At 37.0% G+C, this 17,849-nt stretch overlaps 1 protein-coding gene across 1 annotated transcript in view; it reads right to left on the bottom strand.

The window, feature by feature from the left end:
• The window catches only part of COL25A1 (collagen type XXV alpha 1 chain), a 296,280-nt gene that overhangs the window by 110,398 nt on the left and 168,033 nt on the right, over positions 1-17,849 (bottom strand). The window contains exons 6-7 of the mRNA XM_066317842.1: positions 10,042-10,068; positions 5,372-5,389 (exon numbers count right to left, since the gene is read on the bottom strand). Coding sequence (XP_066173939.1) covers positions 5,372-5,389; positions 10,042-10,068 — 45 coding nt within the window. The remainder of the gene's footprint in view (positions 1-5,371; positions 5,390-10,041; positions 10,069-17,849) is intronic.

The raw sequence follows: 17,849 nt of genomic DNA, 5'->3' as shown, positions 1-17,849 counted from the left end.
AGCTGGGAAAGCATCATACTTAAGAACAATTAAATGCACAGTCTCCTTCTGAGAAGACACATTTCTGGCCTCTTTTGTGTCATAAACACTTACGTATACAGTAAATGAAGTTTTGAACATGATTTCTACTCTTAAAATTCTCTGATGTGGTTCATTTTAGCCACTAACATAAAATGAAAAGCCATGAAAATGGAATTTGTTTTTTCTTGCTCACAAATTAATATGGGCTGTTTCCTAAAAAGGTGTCACAAATTCAATAGTGTTCACAAATGCTATTACCATTTAAGAAAGGAGAATGGCAACTAAAATAAAGTTCTGCCTGCTTAAACACATATGAAGCAGTACAAGTTTGTTTATTTATGCAATACCCTCAGATTAATTTCTGATCTCATAATTTGCAGTAAATTCTTATTAGCAGCAAAGGCATCAAGGATTTATCTTTGTTATTCGTACAATGAAAGTAAGAAACAGACTTCCAAGTCTGCTATCTAAAGTTAATAAACTAACTGCCTCAGTTTGACAGTAAAATCTGATCTGCAACTTGTAACTTAAAAGCAGGTCAGCATTTGTATAATCAGACTGAGTCACACAATTCTTCAGCTAGATCAGAAAGGAGCAGAAGATGAATTTCTAGGAGAAATGCCTCACAAAATCATTCTCAACAATGAGAATAGCTGATGGCCTGGGTACATACAACCACTGGGATTATCCCAGGAGCAGTAACGTTACTGCAATGTGTATCTGAGAGTGAATTACTTTTTCAGTCTTGGGCTGATTTTGTGTTCATAAGTGTATTTCTTACCTCCCAGCCCCACTCTAAATTCAAGTAAAGAGTCTTGAAGCATTCATGAAAATGCTAGAAAAAAAGGAATGTGGAGTTCACATCTCAATTTATGGGGACGAGAACAAAAGAAACATGTCCAACTCTAACGATCTGACAGGCAGAGACCACTCTGCAGTGCTGGTCAACAGGACATTACATACCCTGCTCATAGCTTAAAAAGTCATAAAAACACATATATGATCACTTCTTGTTATCAACTGCCCCACTACTGAATGGCATGCATTGGGAGCAACATTTAACAGATTGTGGAATGCAGATAGCTATCCAAACTACCAAAGCTGAAAGGGAAGCTCAGCAGGAAACAAAATACGTTTTATTTATACACCTCCTTTCTCATCCTTCCTACTGTCAGATACTTTTTTTTAAGATCTAGTGTTCATCACAGTGTTCTCCAGGAAGTGATAAATATCTTCCCTAGACTGCTGCCTTCCAAACCTACTCAAAAGTAGAGCCTATGGCTTGTGTTTCTCTGTCCTTTGACAAAAACCAGAAAACTGAAAATTAAAATGGTTCCCACCAGCACTGCTGACAGCACATGCCAGTAATAGCCAGCTTAACCACAAATCAGAATCTCTGTCACCAGAAATTAAAAATACTCCTTGATCCTTGATGGTGAAAAAAAAGACACAGATACATTTGTCACCACAATCGCTATGGAAACCCTTTATCATGCACTGGAAAATTTCAGGCTGTTACAACATCACGTCCATGGACGTGTCACATAAAGGAAAACAAGAATCTCATGAAAACAAATATCAATCATTAATACTTTGTCCATTCCTAATGCAGACTTGGACAGCTGCCAAAGAGAAAGGAGAAGCATCTGTGAGGCTGCTGTATCTCAAAGTCCCACACAGAGAGTGCTCATGTATGCTGACATGAGAGACAAAGTATGTTGTGCTAGAGATAGGCCAGGGAGAGGATATTGCCCCAAAGAAGGAAACAGTTGGCTGGCTGAGACGAAGTCACACCAAAATACCACCCTGCCCCACACGTACAGTCTTTAATAACTTTAGTTCAGCAAGATCTTTTGAAAGGATTGTTTTTGTCTTCCTTCACCATAATATTAAAAGCATGGCTTCTTGTATTTACATGAACCTTACTTCTAAACAACAACAAAAGTTTAAAATAGCCAGCCTTCTCTCTTTAGCATGATAGTACGTTTCTTATGGAATTAACATTAGACTAGAAGCTAAACTTCGCCCTCCGTCAAGCATGAACACTTCCATTATTTTAAAAAGAAAAAGTATGGGCAGAATTTGGTTGTAAAGATTTACTCAGAGAAAAACTCTTTCTGGTTCAAGCTAATCTAGATGCATATTTATACTACAGATAAGAAAAAGAAGATATTTTGGGGGTCACTCAAGGGTCAGAATTTAATTTCAGCAAAAATATTAAATATTTTATTACTTGCTCTTCTACAGAAGAACACAGCTTACAGGGTATTTAAAGTAGCTTTCTTTTTAACAGAAACCCAAAATCATAAGAAGAAAAATCGTTTTTTTAAAGATGAGGCTCGAAATTCTTTAGGTTTTTTATTGCGATCTCTTTTCAGAGATACAATAGAACCAAATGCTTTTTCAGGAAGGAAAAAAAAAAAACCGGTGCCTGTAAGTTGTAATAAAGCTTCTTGTTACTTAAAATGGGAAAAATTGAAGCAAAACTATATTTTATCATCTATTTTTGATGAAAATAAGCAGTAAAAAATCTAAAATTATCGGAGGTTGTGCCCAATAACTAGGTGTGTGTTAAGTGAACTTAGTGTGTACTTTATAAAACCATAGTGAAAACATTGGGGGTTAGTAAAACAGTGAATATAGAAATGATTAGAATTTATCCCTGATCTTAGCACAGACTTGCATGGCGAGGACATCAGAAACTTCCTAAGTTCTTCTCCAATCAGTATTAATAATTTTTTTCTTTGAAACCAGGTAGCCTTTACTTACTAACCAAACTGATCAACACTTTAAATTTTGAATTTCTCACAGACGCAGTTAAGACCAAGGAAATTGCTGACAATCATATTAGGTTGGAATTTCTGCATTACTTAATGACATGCCAAGGGGTTTTGAATTATTTTATCTGTATGTGAAGAGATTCTGTTTTCTGTGGATACTTTAAATTTTTAAAAGTCTTCAGCTTTTCAGCTTCCAATATTTAAAAACTGCCACTTTTAATACTTGAAAAATGTTGTTCTCACCAAGTTATCTGGATCTGAGTTTCAGTTTAAGGGGATAAACTTGTAAATGTACAGCCTCCATGTAGTTGTTTCAGATACATAGACATCAACACTGGCTAGAAAGCAATCCAGCAGAATGGTTACCTGATTCAGTAGCTGCCTACAGCCAGAATCTGGAATTAGGAGGCACGAATGTGTGCAGCTAGTGTCATGTGAGAGATTCCCAGGGTATCCAAGACAGCTGCCTGTGACTGACAGCTACAACCACAGTCCAACACAGACTCCAGCCCGTGTACATAAAATAGCCAGAGGCTAAGGCCGGAGACGTTGGATCAATTAGCACAGCAACAAATGCCTGAATGCAGACAATGTAACTGAGCCCAAGGGTTTTGCCATGAGCTGAACAGGTTTCTGGGTGCGCTGAGTATTGACTTAACCTTCACTGACTGCAAGGAGTGCTTAGACACCTCATAGGTCAACACCTATACAACACAATGTTCTGGGTTTAGGCATCTTAATGTAAAGCTGAACACAACTCTGACTGTTTTATGCCTTTATGTCTTCCTCGCCAGTGCTCTCAAAAGAATGATTCCTGGACTCAATCAGTCAGTCAAAATGTCTGAGTACACACATATCCTCCTGACACAATAAGAGCATCTTGAGCTGAAAAGGAAGAAAAGGCATTATTAAGAACAATGGTACGTATTGCTGAGGATGAGAGTGATGACCCAGAGGTAAGCATTTCCATGGGGAGGAATTACTGAAGTTAACATGTAAGAATTCTCTTACAAAACAATTTGGGGAACATTTTTAGAAGGCTTTTTCTTTGGTTTGCACCTCACTTCTCTTACACCCGTGAGGAGATTTCTCAGCCTTTCTGCCCTTGAAAGCACACTGAATGCTGCCATCTCCATGGTGCCTCCTTGCCTACAGCTACCCCAGAGCATTACGTGTAGAGATAAGAGCTCTTAAGACTGAGCTGCTGTTTACAAGCATTATCAAGAGACACTCTCTAAGCAACTGAAATGTGGGATGTGGGGGTCCAAACCCAGAAGGAAAGGACACGGGTGGCAGCACAAGTTAACATCAACTACAGGGCAGCCCACAGGCCCAAGTATCAGCCTCAGGTCCTCAGCAGAGCTTGTTCAGAGCCACAGTGCCACACAGAATTACCATCTCTCTCTTCATTGACCCCCAGCAGCAGAGAGGCTGAAGGTACCTCACTGTGTAGTCCAGACATCAAGAGCCTGTTGTGAAATGTAAGTGCCATGGGCGGTGGTCATCTCCAGCATCATATGGACCTCTTAAACAATTCTCTTAAACAGAGCCTGGCACTGCAAGGATATTGTGCATTCAGGCCAAGTGGTTTGAGGGTTTGTAAATCAATCTGTCTCTCAACAGATTGATTTTATGATGTTTAGAAACTAAATTATGTTTAGAAACTAAAAAATCTGAAGGAAATGCTTGATTCTCATAAGGAAAATCTTAACTTAAAAAAATTGCCAGTCAATAAGGTGGTAAAGCTTTAACTTTCAATTATGACTCTGAAATATAAAAGCCCCTCATAGAAATCCTGGTTCAGGCAACTAACCTGTGCTAGGACAGTTCCACAGATCAAAGCTTACTTCCCACAAAGCATATGGAACACATAAAAAGGCTGAGTTTCTCAACTGATTTCACCAAGTATGGCATTGGTACTGGCTTTGTAATTTTTTTTTCATATTTCTTTGCTCTTCCATATTTTATAGCACTCAAATAATTCACATTTAAATTTTGCTATATATAATGTTTCCTTTCTGCTGGTCTATTTCTCCCTTAGAAGTGAAGTTAGGTCCCTAGATTTCCACATCTTCAATTACAGCTCACAAGACAAAGTTCCACTATTCTTAAATAAAGCAGAACTAATTCAAAGCAGTGTACCTAATTAATCAAAATAGCTAGCAGTGCAATATTTAAAATAACTGAGGGCTGCCTGGATTATAGGAACATTATTAGCATGTGATTAATAAGCAGTTGAAGTATTACATTTGCTACACATTTGCTAAGTTATTTTATCTTGCTTTAAAGTTTGGTGGCGAAGTTTCAAGCCATAGTTAGGAGATTTGCTCTATTCAGTATTATGTTGTTAACCCCACCATCTGGTCAGACAGCTGAGGGAACTTAACCATATGCGGGGGGTATATTTCTCTCTTGGGAAATATTTTTCTTACAGAATTATGCAACAGTTACCAGTTTCTATCTTACTATAGTAGGATCGAAAAATATAGTAAAATACTTTGTAGACAACCTGAGCTCAGTGACCACTGTGTTTATCTATTACTTATGCAAGAAAATAAGATGGCACTTACTTGAGGACCAGGCTGACCCTGAAAAAAACAAAAAAACCAAAAGATTACGGAAAGTTACAACAAGCATAAACTTAAATAGTAGACAATAGTTACAGTGCTCTCTAATAAGGAGCTAACAAAATATACAGTGACTGTGTTGAAGTCAGATTTTAGATTCTTAATATTATATTGAATTTGAGTGTTTTAATTCAAAGTGATGAACTTTCTTGCAACTGATTGTACAAATAAATTACAACAGCATATCAAAACTGCATTTGAGCATTTTCTTATTTTAGATATCCATAACAATTTGGAAATTATCGGAAGACATAATTGACAGTTCTCAAGTGAAAAAGAAGCCAGAGGTGCTGAGCTGATTCAGAAGCAGGTATTATGGGTTTTTTCTCTTTATTTCTCTATTATGGCTCACCTCCATGCTCCAAGGAGATGCTAATTATTTACTATTACTGCTTATTGAATTAACAAAGCCTCAAAACTGGAGGAACACAGTGCTTTTTGCCATTGCTACAGTTTTAAGGAAGTATAAACCAGTATTTAAACCAGCAATTGTGAAAGGTTTGAGACGAGTTTTTGTCAGTCAATCCAAGAAGACAGCTGATACATTTTCTCTCTTACTTATCAACATCCCTTTTAGATCACCCCTGGACAAGCGGAGTGGCATTCTTGCACACTGAGGAACTGTATTTCTTCTTGCTGTAAGCCCTTACACAGTAGAATTCCTATCCCTAATTTCCCTAGACCAGAAAAGCCAGTGAAAAGTCATGAATTATTTTAGTGCTCTTAACAGAAATTACTTGCATGAAGCAGAATTATTTTAGCAAACACTACAGTGGCTGTGACTATAAACAATATGACCCAGACAATCAGCTCACACTGTAAGAGAGAGAAAAATAATTACATATTTCTCCTTAGAGAGAACTCCTTTTAACGCCTAGGGCTAGCTTAGCTTCTGGTGTTCTACGACAATTAAAATAATACTTCAGTTAAACTGAAACTATATTTCCTTTTGTTGACAGAAACTGAGCATGGAGCCTTATTTTAGATCATATAAAACCACTTCAGCTGGAAGGTACTGCTACAGAGAGTTGAAACTTTTCTGTCTGAACATCAAGAAACACTTTTTTACTGTTAGCCAAGCACAGGACCATGGGAGATTGTGGAGTTCCCATTCCTGAAGATAGCCAAAAACCATCTAGATGTGATCCTGGGCAAATTGACCAAGATAGCTCCACTTGAGCAGAGAGGTTACACGAGATGACCTGCAGAGGTCTCTTCCAACTTCAACCATCCTGTGATTCTGGGCAATTTTACATGGGGTGGGAGGTGAAAGCATTTCAACTTGGAACCATTATCAACAAGAAAGGCAAATGAAGAAATGCTTTTTTATATTAACTAATAAAACTTTTTGTGCCAATTAAAAACCACAACAAAATAGTATTTAAATTCACACAAAGGCTTTAAAATATTTTTTAAATATATGGAATCATGTTACAGAGGAATAACGATAAAATAGAGAATTATTGTGGCTATCTAATCTTTACACCAAATGCGTCATAAAGCATTCCTTGTGGATGCTGCAGTTTTCTATTCATTCCTTAGAACAAAATGGCACCATAAAGGATATTAAAAAAAAAAACAAAAACCTTACTGGCTAAGGTTTGTCAGTTCAAATATTAGGTAAAACATTCTGAGTTGGTGAGTTCTATGAAGTTACACATTATACTGGGTTAATGAATATGATTGAGACTATTCAGCACACGGATTTTACCTTAATCTTCCCCTCGCAGCATGTTTTAAGCTATTTTATGTTATACCTCATCTTAAAATCATCAGGAATTGCTTACTGATGCAGTACTGGACAGCCAGTAAAATAAAATTGCATAAATTATCCAAACTGAGGCCTGTGCCTGCAAACTTTATACATAAAATTCAGAATGCATTTGCTCAAAAAAATATATAAAGTTACAATAGATTTTTGTGCAATAGATTTTTGACCAAATCATTAAAGGCTGTCTCTTACATATATCTACATATATATAAAGCCAAAACTTATATGAAGGTCTGAAATTACCAAAACATTTCAACAAACAGTTGATTTAAAGCAGTGGAAAGCAAATAAACAGAATATTTGCATATATATTTAAAAAAAGGGATTTGAAAATTGACTTTTTTTTTCCTTCATCTAAGATATAGAGGCTGCTAAGTGTCCACATGGTACATGCTATAGGTATGATACAAAAGACATATATACATAACACAAACATATTCTGAATTGAATATGAGGTGAGGGTTGCAATCATGCTCCCATGGAAGTGTTTTCTATTCTCAACCTCAACAGTATCACTATATTCTGGTACTGAGCATTTATAATTACTCTTCTTTCATGTCTCCAATACAGAAAAAGCTGGAAAATGAATTTTAATAGGACAATGTTTTTTCATGTAGACAGGAAACTCTATGAGATATCAGGGAATATAATAACTGCATTACTCTTAGTTTACATATGCTGCCAATACTACAATTATCCTATATTTAGCTATAAATCCAAATGCTGAATATGAAAGCAGAATGATTTTAACCCCTTGGCTATTAGGTCCTTCAGCATGGAAGGAAATTTGCATTAGTGAAGGTAAATATTTTCTGGTTTTTACAATGGCTCTCAACCCTTCAATATTTCTGAGAGATCTTATCCAGTCCTTGCCCTACTATCCACTGCAGCTACAGCAGCACTTTCCCTTCTCACAAGTGATCCAATAAGTGATGCTACTGAGAGGGTGCAGCAAGCACTGAGCTCTTCTTACAAAAGAGTGGGTAGAAAAGCATCACAACACTGACATTTTTAATTGTAAAGAGTTATTGTCACACAATAGCAAATCAAAGCATGTGACACAAAACGGGGCTGTTAATTTTTCTCTCATTTTTGCATATTGTGAAAGGGTCAGGAAAAAAGATCCTTGACATGAGTTCAATCTAAATGAGTTCTGATACTGCAATTCACTGGAGCAAGCTCAATCTCAATTTATCTTGTGTTCCCAAAATGGCCCCAGGTCTGCTGAAATTAGTCTGGTTCATTGCTGCATAAATCGCCCCCAGTTCATGTTACTTGTGGATTAAAATGTTTTAGGTGTAGGTCTTCCTATAGATTTTAGATAAGCAACAGGGAGAAAATACTGCTCAAGACTGAAAAGTCAGCATTACTTTGATTTTTGTCTAATGAATACATCTTCATTAAAATCTGTTACATGCTCTAAAACTGATTCACTGGTTCTGGCTACCAACTAATTGCTATCTTTGCATGCACTTAAGGATCAGTCCCAACACCACTGACTGGTTAGGTGCATTTTGGTGCTGCTGCTTTGAACGCTGGATCATTGCTCATTTACTTGATTATCCCAACTGAATGCTGCTCTTCTTTTGCCTTTTTTTTTTTTTTTTAAATCTAAATTATTATAGTGGGTATAGCTACATAATATGTCATGGTTTCAGTAAGATCTCCAGGACATTTTCCCTTCTATACTCCTATTTACCAGCTTAATACACTATTTTGAGGCAAACAAAGGGATTTGGCAACCTATTCTAATTGCCATGATGGAGGGTCCACTGTTCTCAGTTAGTCCCTTCCCAGCAATTAAACCTAATATTAACTACTGATATATAAAACAAAATTATATTAAATTATTTACCGATATTAAAACAAAAAGAAAATATCCATGGTGTAACTAAAGTCAACAGGTAAGTTATCAATCCCCTAGAAGAGATTAAAGGAAAAGCATATTGACTGCATGTTGCACACTTTACAGACAAGTTACTTAACACTAGAAAGAAACCTCAAGGAGCACAGGAAAAAAAGGGGAGAAAATGAAAGCTGACACTGCAAGTTAACAAGTCGAGCTTGCAAAGGAAATGGGGCTTGCAGTAAGTAAAAGGATAGAAAAGAAAATGGGTATCACCCAGGGTATCAGTGAAAAGGAGTGCCCTGGGAAGGGAGAAAAGAGAGGGAGCAAAAGGAATAGCATGAGAAAGTGCTAAAACTGGATTTTCACACCTTTTCTATGGTGTTAATCTTTAAAGAGCTGGGAACATAAACTTCCAGGCTCCTACACCTAAACATAAAGCTATACAAATATACACACACAAGTCAAATGCATTAACAAATGCATCACATAAAATTAAATGTTACTTCTAACTTAATTCAAGCAGCATATCTCTAATGAATATCTGGGATATCATACAAATGCATTTATTATGGGACGTGAGGCTGTTCAGATTCAATCAGACAATACAATCCAGGCACAAAAATTAAAACACAGAAATTAAGAATTTGTGAAGAGAGGAGGAGTCACAGAAACATAGTCAGAAATGGTATCCTGCTATTTGAAAGGCACCACTAAACAGAGCACTGAAGGAGCAACCTGCCTTCCAATCTAATTCAGACAGAAAATGATAAGTGAACAGGAGGAGAGCTGACCTCCATTTCCTTGCATAGGCACAAAAGATTGAAGTGGCTTTTCAGCGACCTGTTAAAAATCCATGCTACTGGAGTTGAACTAAGTTATGCTGAAGGAAGCCAGTATTTGACTAATATACATTTCAGCATAAGTCATTTTAAAAAGCAAAGAGGGGAATACGTGAGAAACCTAAATTACACTGGTTTTGAACAAATCACCTACCAGCTTTCCATCCATACCAATCGGACCCTGGGATAATCAAAAGTCAAAACAAAATGGAACAGTTAAATCAGAGGAACACTGAAGATGAGGGAAAAAAAAGACTTGGACAATACTGTGGACTTTACAAGATGAGTAACTCTACGTCAGCAGCTAAATGCAATAGATTTTGAGAATGAAGGCACAGAAAAGAAACAACAAAAGAAGACAGAATTAATCAAAACAGCATGGTGGGAAGTAGGAGGCAATAGCTGGTGCCTAACATAAAAAAAGTTCAACATGCAATAAAGGAATTGTTAGTCTGGCAAATCACAGTGGTCCAACATAACCAAACATATGAAATAATGCATCTTGCTTGTGTATTTTTCTTTGAATAACAGAAAACAGCTACTTACTTAGCCTATTTATTTAAGTGGTTGCAACATAAAATCTTATAACTAATCCGTATTTAAATTAATGTTATAGAAACGATTGTTAATAAGAAACTTTAGCTCACTTTAGAGCTAAAGTTCACAGTGGTACTAAAGATTTCCACCTACACCTTGTCTGAGAAGTCTTGTGCCTTACCTCACTTTCTCTTTTTTCCCTTGGGAAACATGGAATTTTCCTCACTAGTATTTTGCAAGTTACTTATTTTCCTAAGAGTCCAACAGTTGGTTGCAGTTATATGAATGCAAATTATACAAAGGATTTGAAGTGGATGTATACTACTGTAACTGAGTAATTAGTCTTCTATCAACTGCCTGTTTAGGTGATCAGAGGAGAGAGAAGTGGGCTCTGAAAGCTGGATTAATTTAAAATGCGATGTTTATTTGCTGTGTTTTCTGACAGTGAGCAGTCAGGTTAACTTTCACTGGCAATGGAGTAAGAGCAGACCGAGTAGGGTTTTTTTCTGCCATTAAATGAATGTTTTAGGCTGAAATCATGAGCTGACATGTATTTGCCATATGCAAACAGGACACAACTTGGGTCTGCTGAAGAGAAGCTTTCTCTTAAATGCATCCAGGCTTTCCCCCTGGAGCTTCACAGGCACCCCTCTCCAGTCAGCTCCTCCTAAGCATAGAGCCCCTTAGGGCTGACTGCTCATGCTGCTAGATTTGGATCACTGCTGCTGAGAAGAAAGCGTGTAACATGTTTGCTGGTTTTATGTCAATCCTTGATGCATTTAGCCCTCTTCCTAAGCATTACTTTAGCTTGTAAGCAAACAATCAGCATAGAATTTTAGTCTAAATCAGGTCTGTGGGGGTTCTGGAGACTACTTCATCCAGGAGTGTATATTCATACCTTCTGCATTATGATAAATATGTACTATGTGTAAGTAGACATTTATTGAGCTAGTTCAACAAGCTATCAAGAAAACAAAGTAAAAAACTGCTGCCATACCATCAAGTGAGCTCCCTAAGTATCTGTCTTCTCCCACCCTAGATCCTGGACTATGCCAAAAATTCCAGACATACTTAACATGAACAGGGACATCAGTTGGATGCACACATTGTCAGACTCATTATTTTTGGTACAGTATTGGCTTTGTAAGAAACCCGTGCACTAACCTACTTGTCAGATCCAATAACAAGTTACTGTGTCTGGGAAGCCCTGTGGGAATAAAATGCCTTACCTCACCTTCCAGCCAGCCCTTGCTGTGGTTTCCTGTCACATCATGAGTGGATGACATGCTGAGTGTAAAAAGGGTCATCAGTACCCTGCCTTTCTGCATGACCATTACCTTATTTATGTGGTGACATCCTAGGGAAGTTTGTGACTGTTGGGGTGACCTACACTATCCTTCAGATGTTATCTGTGAACAGTCCTTCCCTGGTAACAAGGAAGAAGAAAGCAACATTGTCCAATGCATCAAAATGGTAGAGCTTTTATTACTGTGTTTCCTCTGTGCCTCTTGACTTCACACACATATATGTAGCACATATATAACACTTACTAATTTTCCCATAACTATTTATCAAATTTCTAAATATGGTTCTATACACCCCCAAAACTAAGGCCTTTCCAACTTACCAGATTTTTTCTAGCACTGGGTACTATAGGAAATTTACCTAGTAGTATTTACAGATTCTGCTACAGGTACAGAAATGAAGGCTGAGCTGCACAATGGCTATGAATAACTTTACTTCTTGAAAACAAGCTAGAGATATTACCAGTTAAAACACTCACCAGCGAGGCCATGGCAAGTATGCAAAGCTCCCCACAGGGCTTTGTGGGACAGCAGGTAAGTTTAACTGTTAGGTCTCTCGCAAGCTAAACCCAAAAGATTTAATTATTCTTATGATGAATGAATACAGAAAATGATTATGCAAGTATTTGTAGAAGGAAGATTATGGGGTTAAACTGGCTTATGGGACCATTCAACATCTCTTGCACTTATATCAGCGCTTGTATTGTGAATATAAGCACTGCTTTTAGGGAATGTTTCTTTATCTTAGGGGAAAAAATACTATTTATGCTTCTTTACAATGACAGGTGTTTTAAAACTATTACTGGATTTTTGCCTGCTCTTTATCCATGTCACATAGCTTCTGTACTTGAATTAAAGGATGGTATGTAGCATCTTGATGAGTCTCTGAAAGAAGATTCAGAAATTCCCAGCAGACTGTAGAGAAGTACCTAATTCTTTCTCTAAAGGAATGGAAAATAATAGGAATTTCTCCCATGATTCCATTTGTATCAGGGTTATTTGGTCTGACATCTCAAAATGTCTTCTGGTATTTGCTTTGTAGAGCACAGGAAGAAAGCAAAACTGTCTGGAGACACACTAGCTTCTAGAAGGAAAAAAAAACCTGAGAAACAGAATACTCTTCTTTCAATATAAAAATACTGACTCTTTAACAAGCGAACACTGCAATTTCCTTCTTTTCTTAGTTACTTCTTTCTAGCATTAGAATGAGAGAGAAAGCACGTTTTAAGAAATAGAAAATACTAGAAATTCCACAAGTACAGGCTGGATGAGAAAGATGAGCTGAAACACTACATGATGTTGCTTCAGGAAGCACAGAGAAAAATCCTTTATATGATAATATTTATTGAAATTCATTACAAGATTTCACTGGAATTCCAAGTAATTTTCTTGAGAAAAGGACAGCTTAATTTTTTTCATTTATTTTTAGAGAAAGAATTCAAACCATAGTCTTTGACTTAAACCTGAATGTATTCGGAGTCATGCTATACAGATCAAACTACTTTCTGCTCTGTTCTATAAAACAGCCACTACAGATCAGCAAGTAATTTTTAACAAGAAGTAGCAAATATATGGTCCTCCCTAACACAATCCCTGTGCAGTTTAGAGAACTAACCAAGACAATGAATCATGAAGAAGAACTGAATGAATAAATTTAGACAACACACTTACACTCAATATTTTTTCTCTTACTGTAGATGGTAATACAGATGGTATTGAAAGTGTTTCTTCTGGACTGTGTGTTTCCCCTCTAGGTTTCCCTCAAGGTTTTTTTAAATGTAAGCTATGGCTGGATGCAGTGGGTTTTACTGGGACAGAGTAGCAGTAGCTCATGTGGGGCTGTGTTTTTTATTTCTGCTGAAAACAGTGTTGATTATATAGAGATGTTTCAGTGACTGCTGGGCAGTGCTCATGCAGCACCAAGGCCATTTCCTATGAGCCCACCCCAACAGAGAGGGGACTGGGGGTGCACAACAGCTGGGACAGCTGATCCAAGGGATATTCCATATCCCAGTGCATCACGCTCAGCAGATAAAGCTGGAGGAAGAAAAAGGATGGAAGCTTACATTCAGAATGATGGTCTTTGTTTTCAGAGATAACCACTAGGTGTGATGGAGCTGTGCTCTCCTGGAGATGGCAGAATGCCTGCCTGCCCATGGGAAGCAGTGAGTTAATTCCTTGTTTTGCTTGGCTTGCATGCAAGCCTTTTGCTTTAACTATTAAACTGTTCTTACCTCAACCTACGGGTTTTCTCACTCTTAGTCATCCAAATCTCCCCCCGTCCCAGCAGGGCAGTTTGAGTGAGTGGCTGTGTGGGTGCGGAGTTGTCAGCTGGGTTCAAACCATGACACTATTTACTTACACTATTATATACACCTTTTTTTTCCTCCACAGAATCTTCAAAAGTTGTTAGTAGATTTCTTATTTTCCCAATAGTACCTAACTATCTACTTAGCACTTAACTACCTGTCTAATAACCCTATAATGAACAGACACAACACATGACAGCTAGGAGAGTATGAGTGGCATTTCAGTCTGGTTTTGCAGAAAGTAGCTTCCACTCCTCAAAAATACTGAAAAATAGGATGTCTCTCAAAGAAAAGTATTCTTAAGCAGATTTTTCAATGCTTCACAAAATCAGTTGTTTTCAATTCAAGCAGTATCTTTTTTCTTTTTTGTTACTTTGCCAGTAAAAAATATTTTAAGGATTTTAGGTTTGTTTTTTTTTCAGAAAGTGACTATGTAAGCAAGAGCATCAGAAACTTTTGGAGAGTTTCTGTCAAATAGATGGCAAATGTTATTACTTAAGGCAGCTTTAATGTGATAATAATTTTTTCAGAAATTTCTCATTTGAAAGGTAAGAAAAGATATCATATGTGGAAATTTACTGTGTGATAAAAGAATCTTCCAAGCAAAGAAAAAGAAGAAGCTATGGATTATCTTCTTACTCTTAACTTCTGCACTCATCCACTCTTCTCCACTCAAGCAGTGATAATTTTGAATTAAGAAATACTTATCAGAACACCGAGTTGTGAACCAGGACAAATAATAAACAGGAAACAGACATGATTCCTTCTTTATAAGTTAAAAGTCACAGCCTATATAAAGGAAGGAGGGGTTTTTGTTTGATTTTTTTGTTTGTTTTGGTTTGGTTTTTTCAAAAATCAGAAACTCTTATCCTGACACAAAATTATGTGACTACATTTTTCCACATTTATAAATAATCTACTATAAATTTGATTCATAGATTGTTACTTGCAGGTGCCTGAAAATCTCTCAGCTTAATACAGACACAATTGGAGATTCAGGAGAAAGCACAAATCAGCTTCAGAGCAGCTTTATGAGCTGCATGCCAGTTAAATATGTCAGACTGAGCTTAAAAATATCTATATGGAGGGGGAAAAAAAATAGAAAATGTGTCTCAAGCTTCAGGTTTGCACATCACCCCCACTAAGCTCTGGTGAGGTGAAAGATGACACATTGCCTTTTCAAAACACCTATTTCAGTTTTAGATCGATAAAAGTCAAAAAACCCTACCAACTGTCAGGTTTCCTCATCATGATACTATTAAAATGATTAATTTCTTTCTTCCTTTAAATGATGTATTTCTTTCTTTTTTTCCCCTTTGTTTAATTACAGGTTTATCAAGTCTGACTTTATTAGATTTAATACAGTATTCCTAGGAAGAATATATAATTCCTAGCAAGTCTGATGAAATTTCTTTTTAGTGAAGTTTTGCTTTAGAGCTTATGTGAACAACGAGCACAGTTCTGATCATCAACAAGGTAAATCTCTTCTACTGAAAAAACATTTTTGCTTCGCTTTCAATGAAAATGATTACTGTTAGGATATCAGGATAACAGCCCAGGTTAGAAGTCACTTGCTCAATGTTTGGGAGAAGAAAAGTGCACTAAATCAACCTGCAACAAGTCTCTCTGGCCAGCAGTCGGGTTATTACTGAAAAAAAAAAAAAAAACCAACAACCCAAACAAATCCAAACCAAATAATCCAGATCGTTTGGGCAGGGGTAAAATTCTCTGTAAAAAGAACAGACTAAAAGAATACAAAAAAGATGAGCTGAGCCTCTCTAAACCCCTTTACAAAAAGCAAAATTACTCACAATGACAAATGAAACACTACCAGGATCTTTCAAAAAAGTCAATTTCAGAGTTTCCTGAATTCTTCCCTCGTGCAGTTTGTATGAGTTACTACCTGAGACATAAACTTCAGCTAGATGGATCATCACCTGGAGATTGTAAAGTGTTAGTGTATTCTGAGGTAGAAATTAGAGGTTTAAATGAAGTGGGTTTCTTTAAAAACAAAACTGACAGTGGTGTTAGACTGCTTGATTTTCTTGACCAGAAACTTATATATCCTGTCTTAACTACCTGAGACTTAATCACATTCAGCCTTCAGAAGCACCTTGTTTTTCCTGGACTCATTCAGAACACTGGTGCACGATTCAAGATCCAAACTACAGTCCCTCCCAAAAACACCTCACAGATTTCATTCTCATGGAAAGGCTTTCGAAATTCCTTGACAGAATTATCCTGTAATCCCAGCTATCTCTTACTTGTTTGCAAGCCATGTATCAGCTCTCTCAAAAAAACAGTCCTACAAGATCACCTTGTCAAACCAACAAGTTTCTCAAAGCAGACTGTGGAAGCACAGAAGAGTCCTGGAAGCCAGGTCCTGATAAAACCTGTAGAGTGATGAATTGCAGCACTATGATTAAGGCTTCATCAGCGAGAAAATTTACGCCATGCCTAAACTAGGTTCTAAATACTGAGATTTCAGTTCCTGAACATAAAGATAATCTGAAGTTATTCTAATTTATATTTTAATCCACCTATCAAGTGCAGTGCCTTTAGTGCAGAGAAATATGAAGCATTCACAGGTAAGGCAATAAGTCAATGTTGGTAGTTATCTGCTGAGCAGAACCGGCAGCTAACACATATTTTGCTGGTCTTGTGACAAAAAAGAAAATGTTTGCATTTTCCTACACTTTTTAGTTACTTTGAATTAAAAGAAAAAAATGGGTATGTGCCCTGAGGCCATGAATTTCATGAAGTGGCTCTAGTGTCCATATTAATCTCAATTATATCGTGAAATTTATCAATAATGGAATAACATGAGAAATGAGGAACAGTTTTAAATATTCCAAAGTAAACTAGAAGTGCCAGGTACCATTTCAAAACCTTTTTCTTGGACCAACATCACTCTACATTGCAAGACTCCCAGCTGAGAGCCCTACTTGCAGTCTGAATACTCTTAATAGCTCCTCTGTAATTATAAGATGGACTGGTTATGCCTAGAAGTAAGAAATTTAAGGAAGAAAAAAATTGTTCAGAGTTTGGCTATTCAGGGAGTGGCTGAGCTACAAAAAAGCTCTGCATATGGTAACAATAAGGGAGCACAAAGAGATCTGTGCAAGAAAAATTATAGTCACAGCTTTACAAAAGCATGTTTCACAGCTGAAAAATAATTGCCAAGATACTTTTTATTTTTATAGTTTATGCAGGAGATCTGAAAGGCAGTTTCTTGTGGTGCAGATGCACTTTTTAGACTATCTCAGCATTACGGCTGCTCATGCTGCTGAAATTCATATGAACAATGGGAAGAGCTGGACAGATCCAAGTTGGAAGGAACTTATTCTCAAAGACTGTGGGTGGACACAACTGTTTATCATGGCCAACACTATATGTTGCAAATCTGTATTAAAAAAAAGGGCCCTGCATGACCATGAATCCCAAACTATGGAGCACCTCTGCTGTCTTCATACATCAGACTAGCAATAAGATAATTTCCAGACAGTTTTCCTCTTTGTAGCCTATGTCTCTTACCAGCACCTACTACATTTGTACAGTCATAGTTGTATGACAAATCACTTCAGAGGGAAACTACTGTTGACCCCAGAAAGAGTAAGAGCACCATAGTTCAAGTTATGGTAAAGAATGCAGCCAAAATGCTTCACCCATCCACAATCCATTGAAACAGTCTAGTGAGGTTTTGCAGAACTACGTGTTTCTGTAAAAATACTCAGTCATGCTACTGAATTCCAGCATAGCTTAACAAGTACATGGAAAACATTCACACAGACCAAAGAGAAAACTCCTACATT

This window comes from Sylvia atricapilla, chromosome 4 (assembly GCF_009819655.1).
Source record: "Sylvia atricapilla isolate bSylAtr1 chromosome 4, bSylAtr1.pri, whole genome shotgun sequence".
NCBI lineage: Eukaryota > Metazoa > Chordata > Aves > Passeriformes > Sylviidae > Sylvia > Sylvia atricapilla.
The sequence above is the reverse complement of the archived record's forward strand: the minus strand, read 5'-3'. Positions and strand labels throughout refer to the sequence as shown.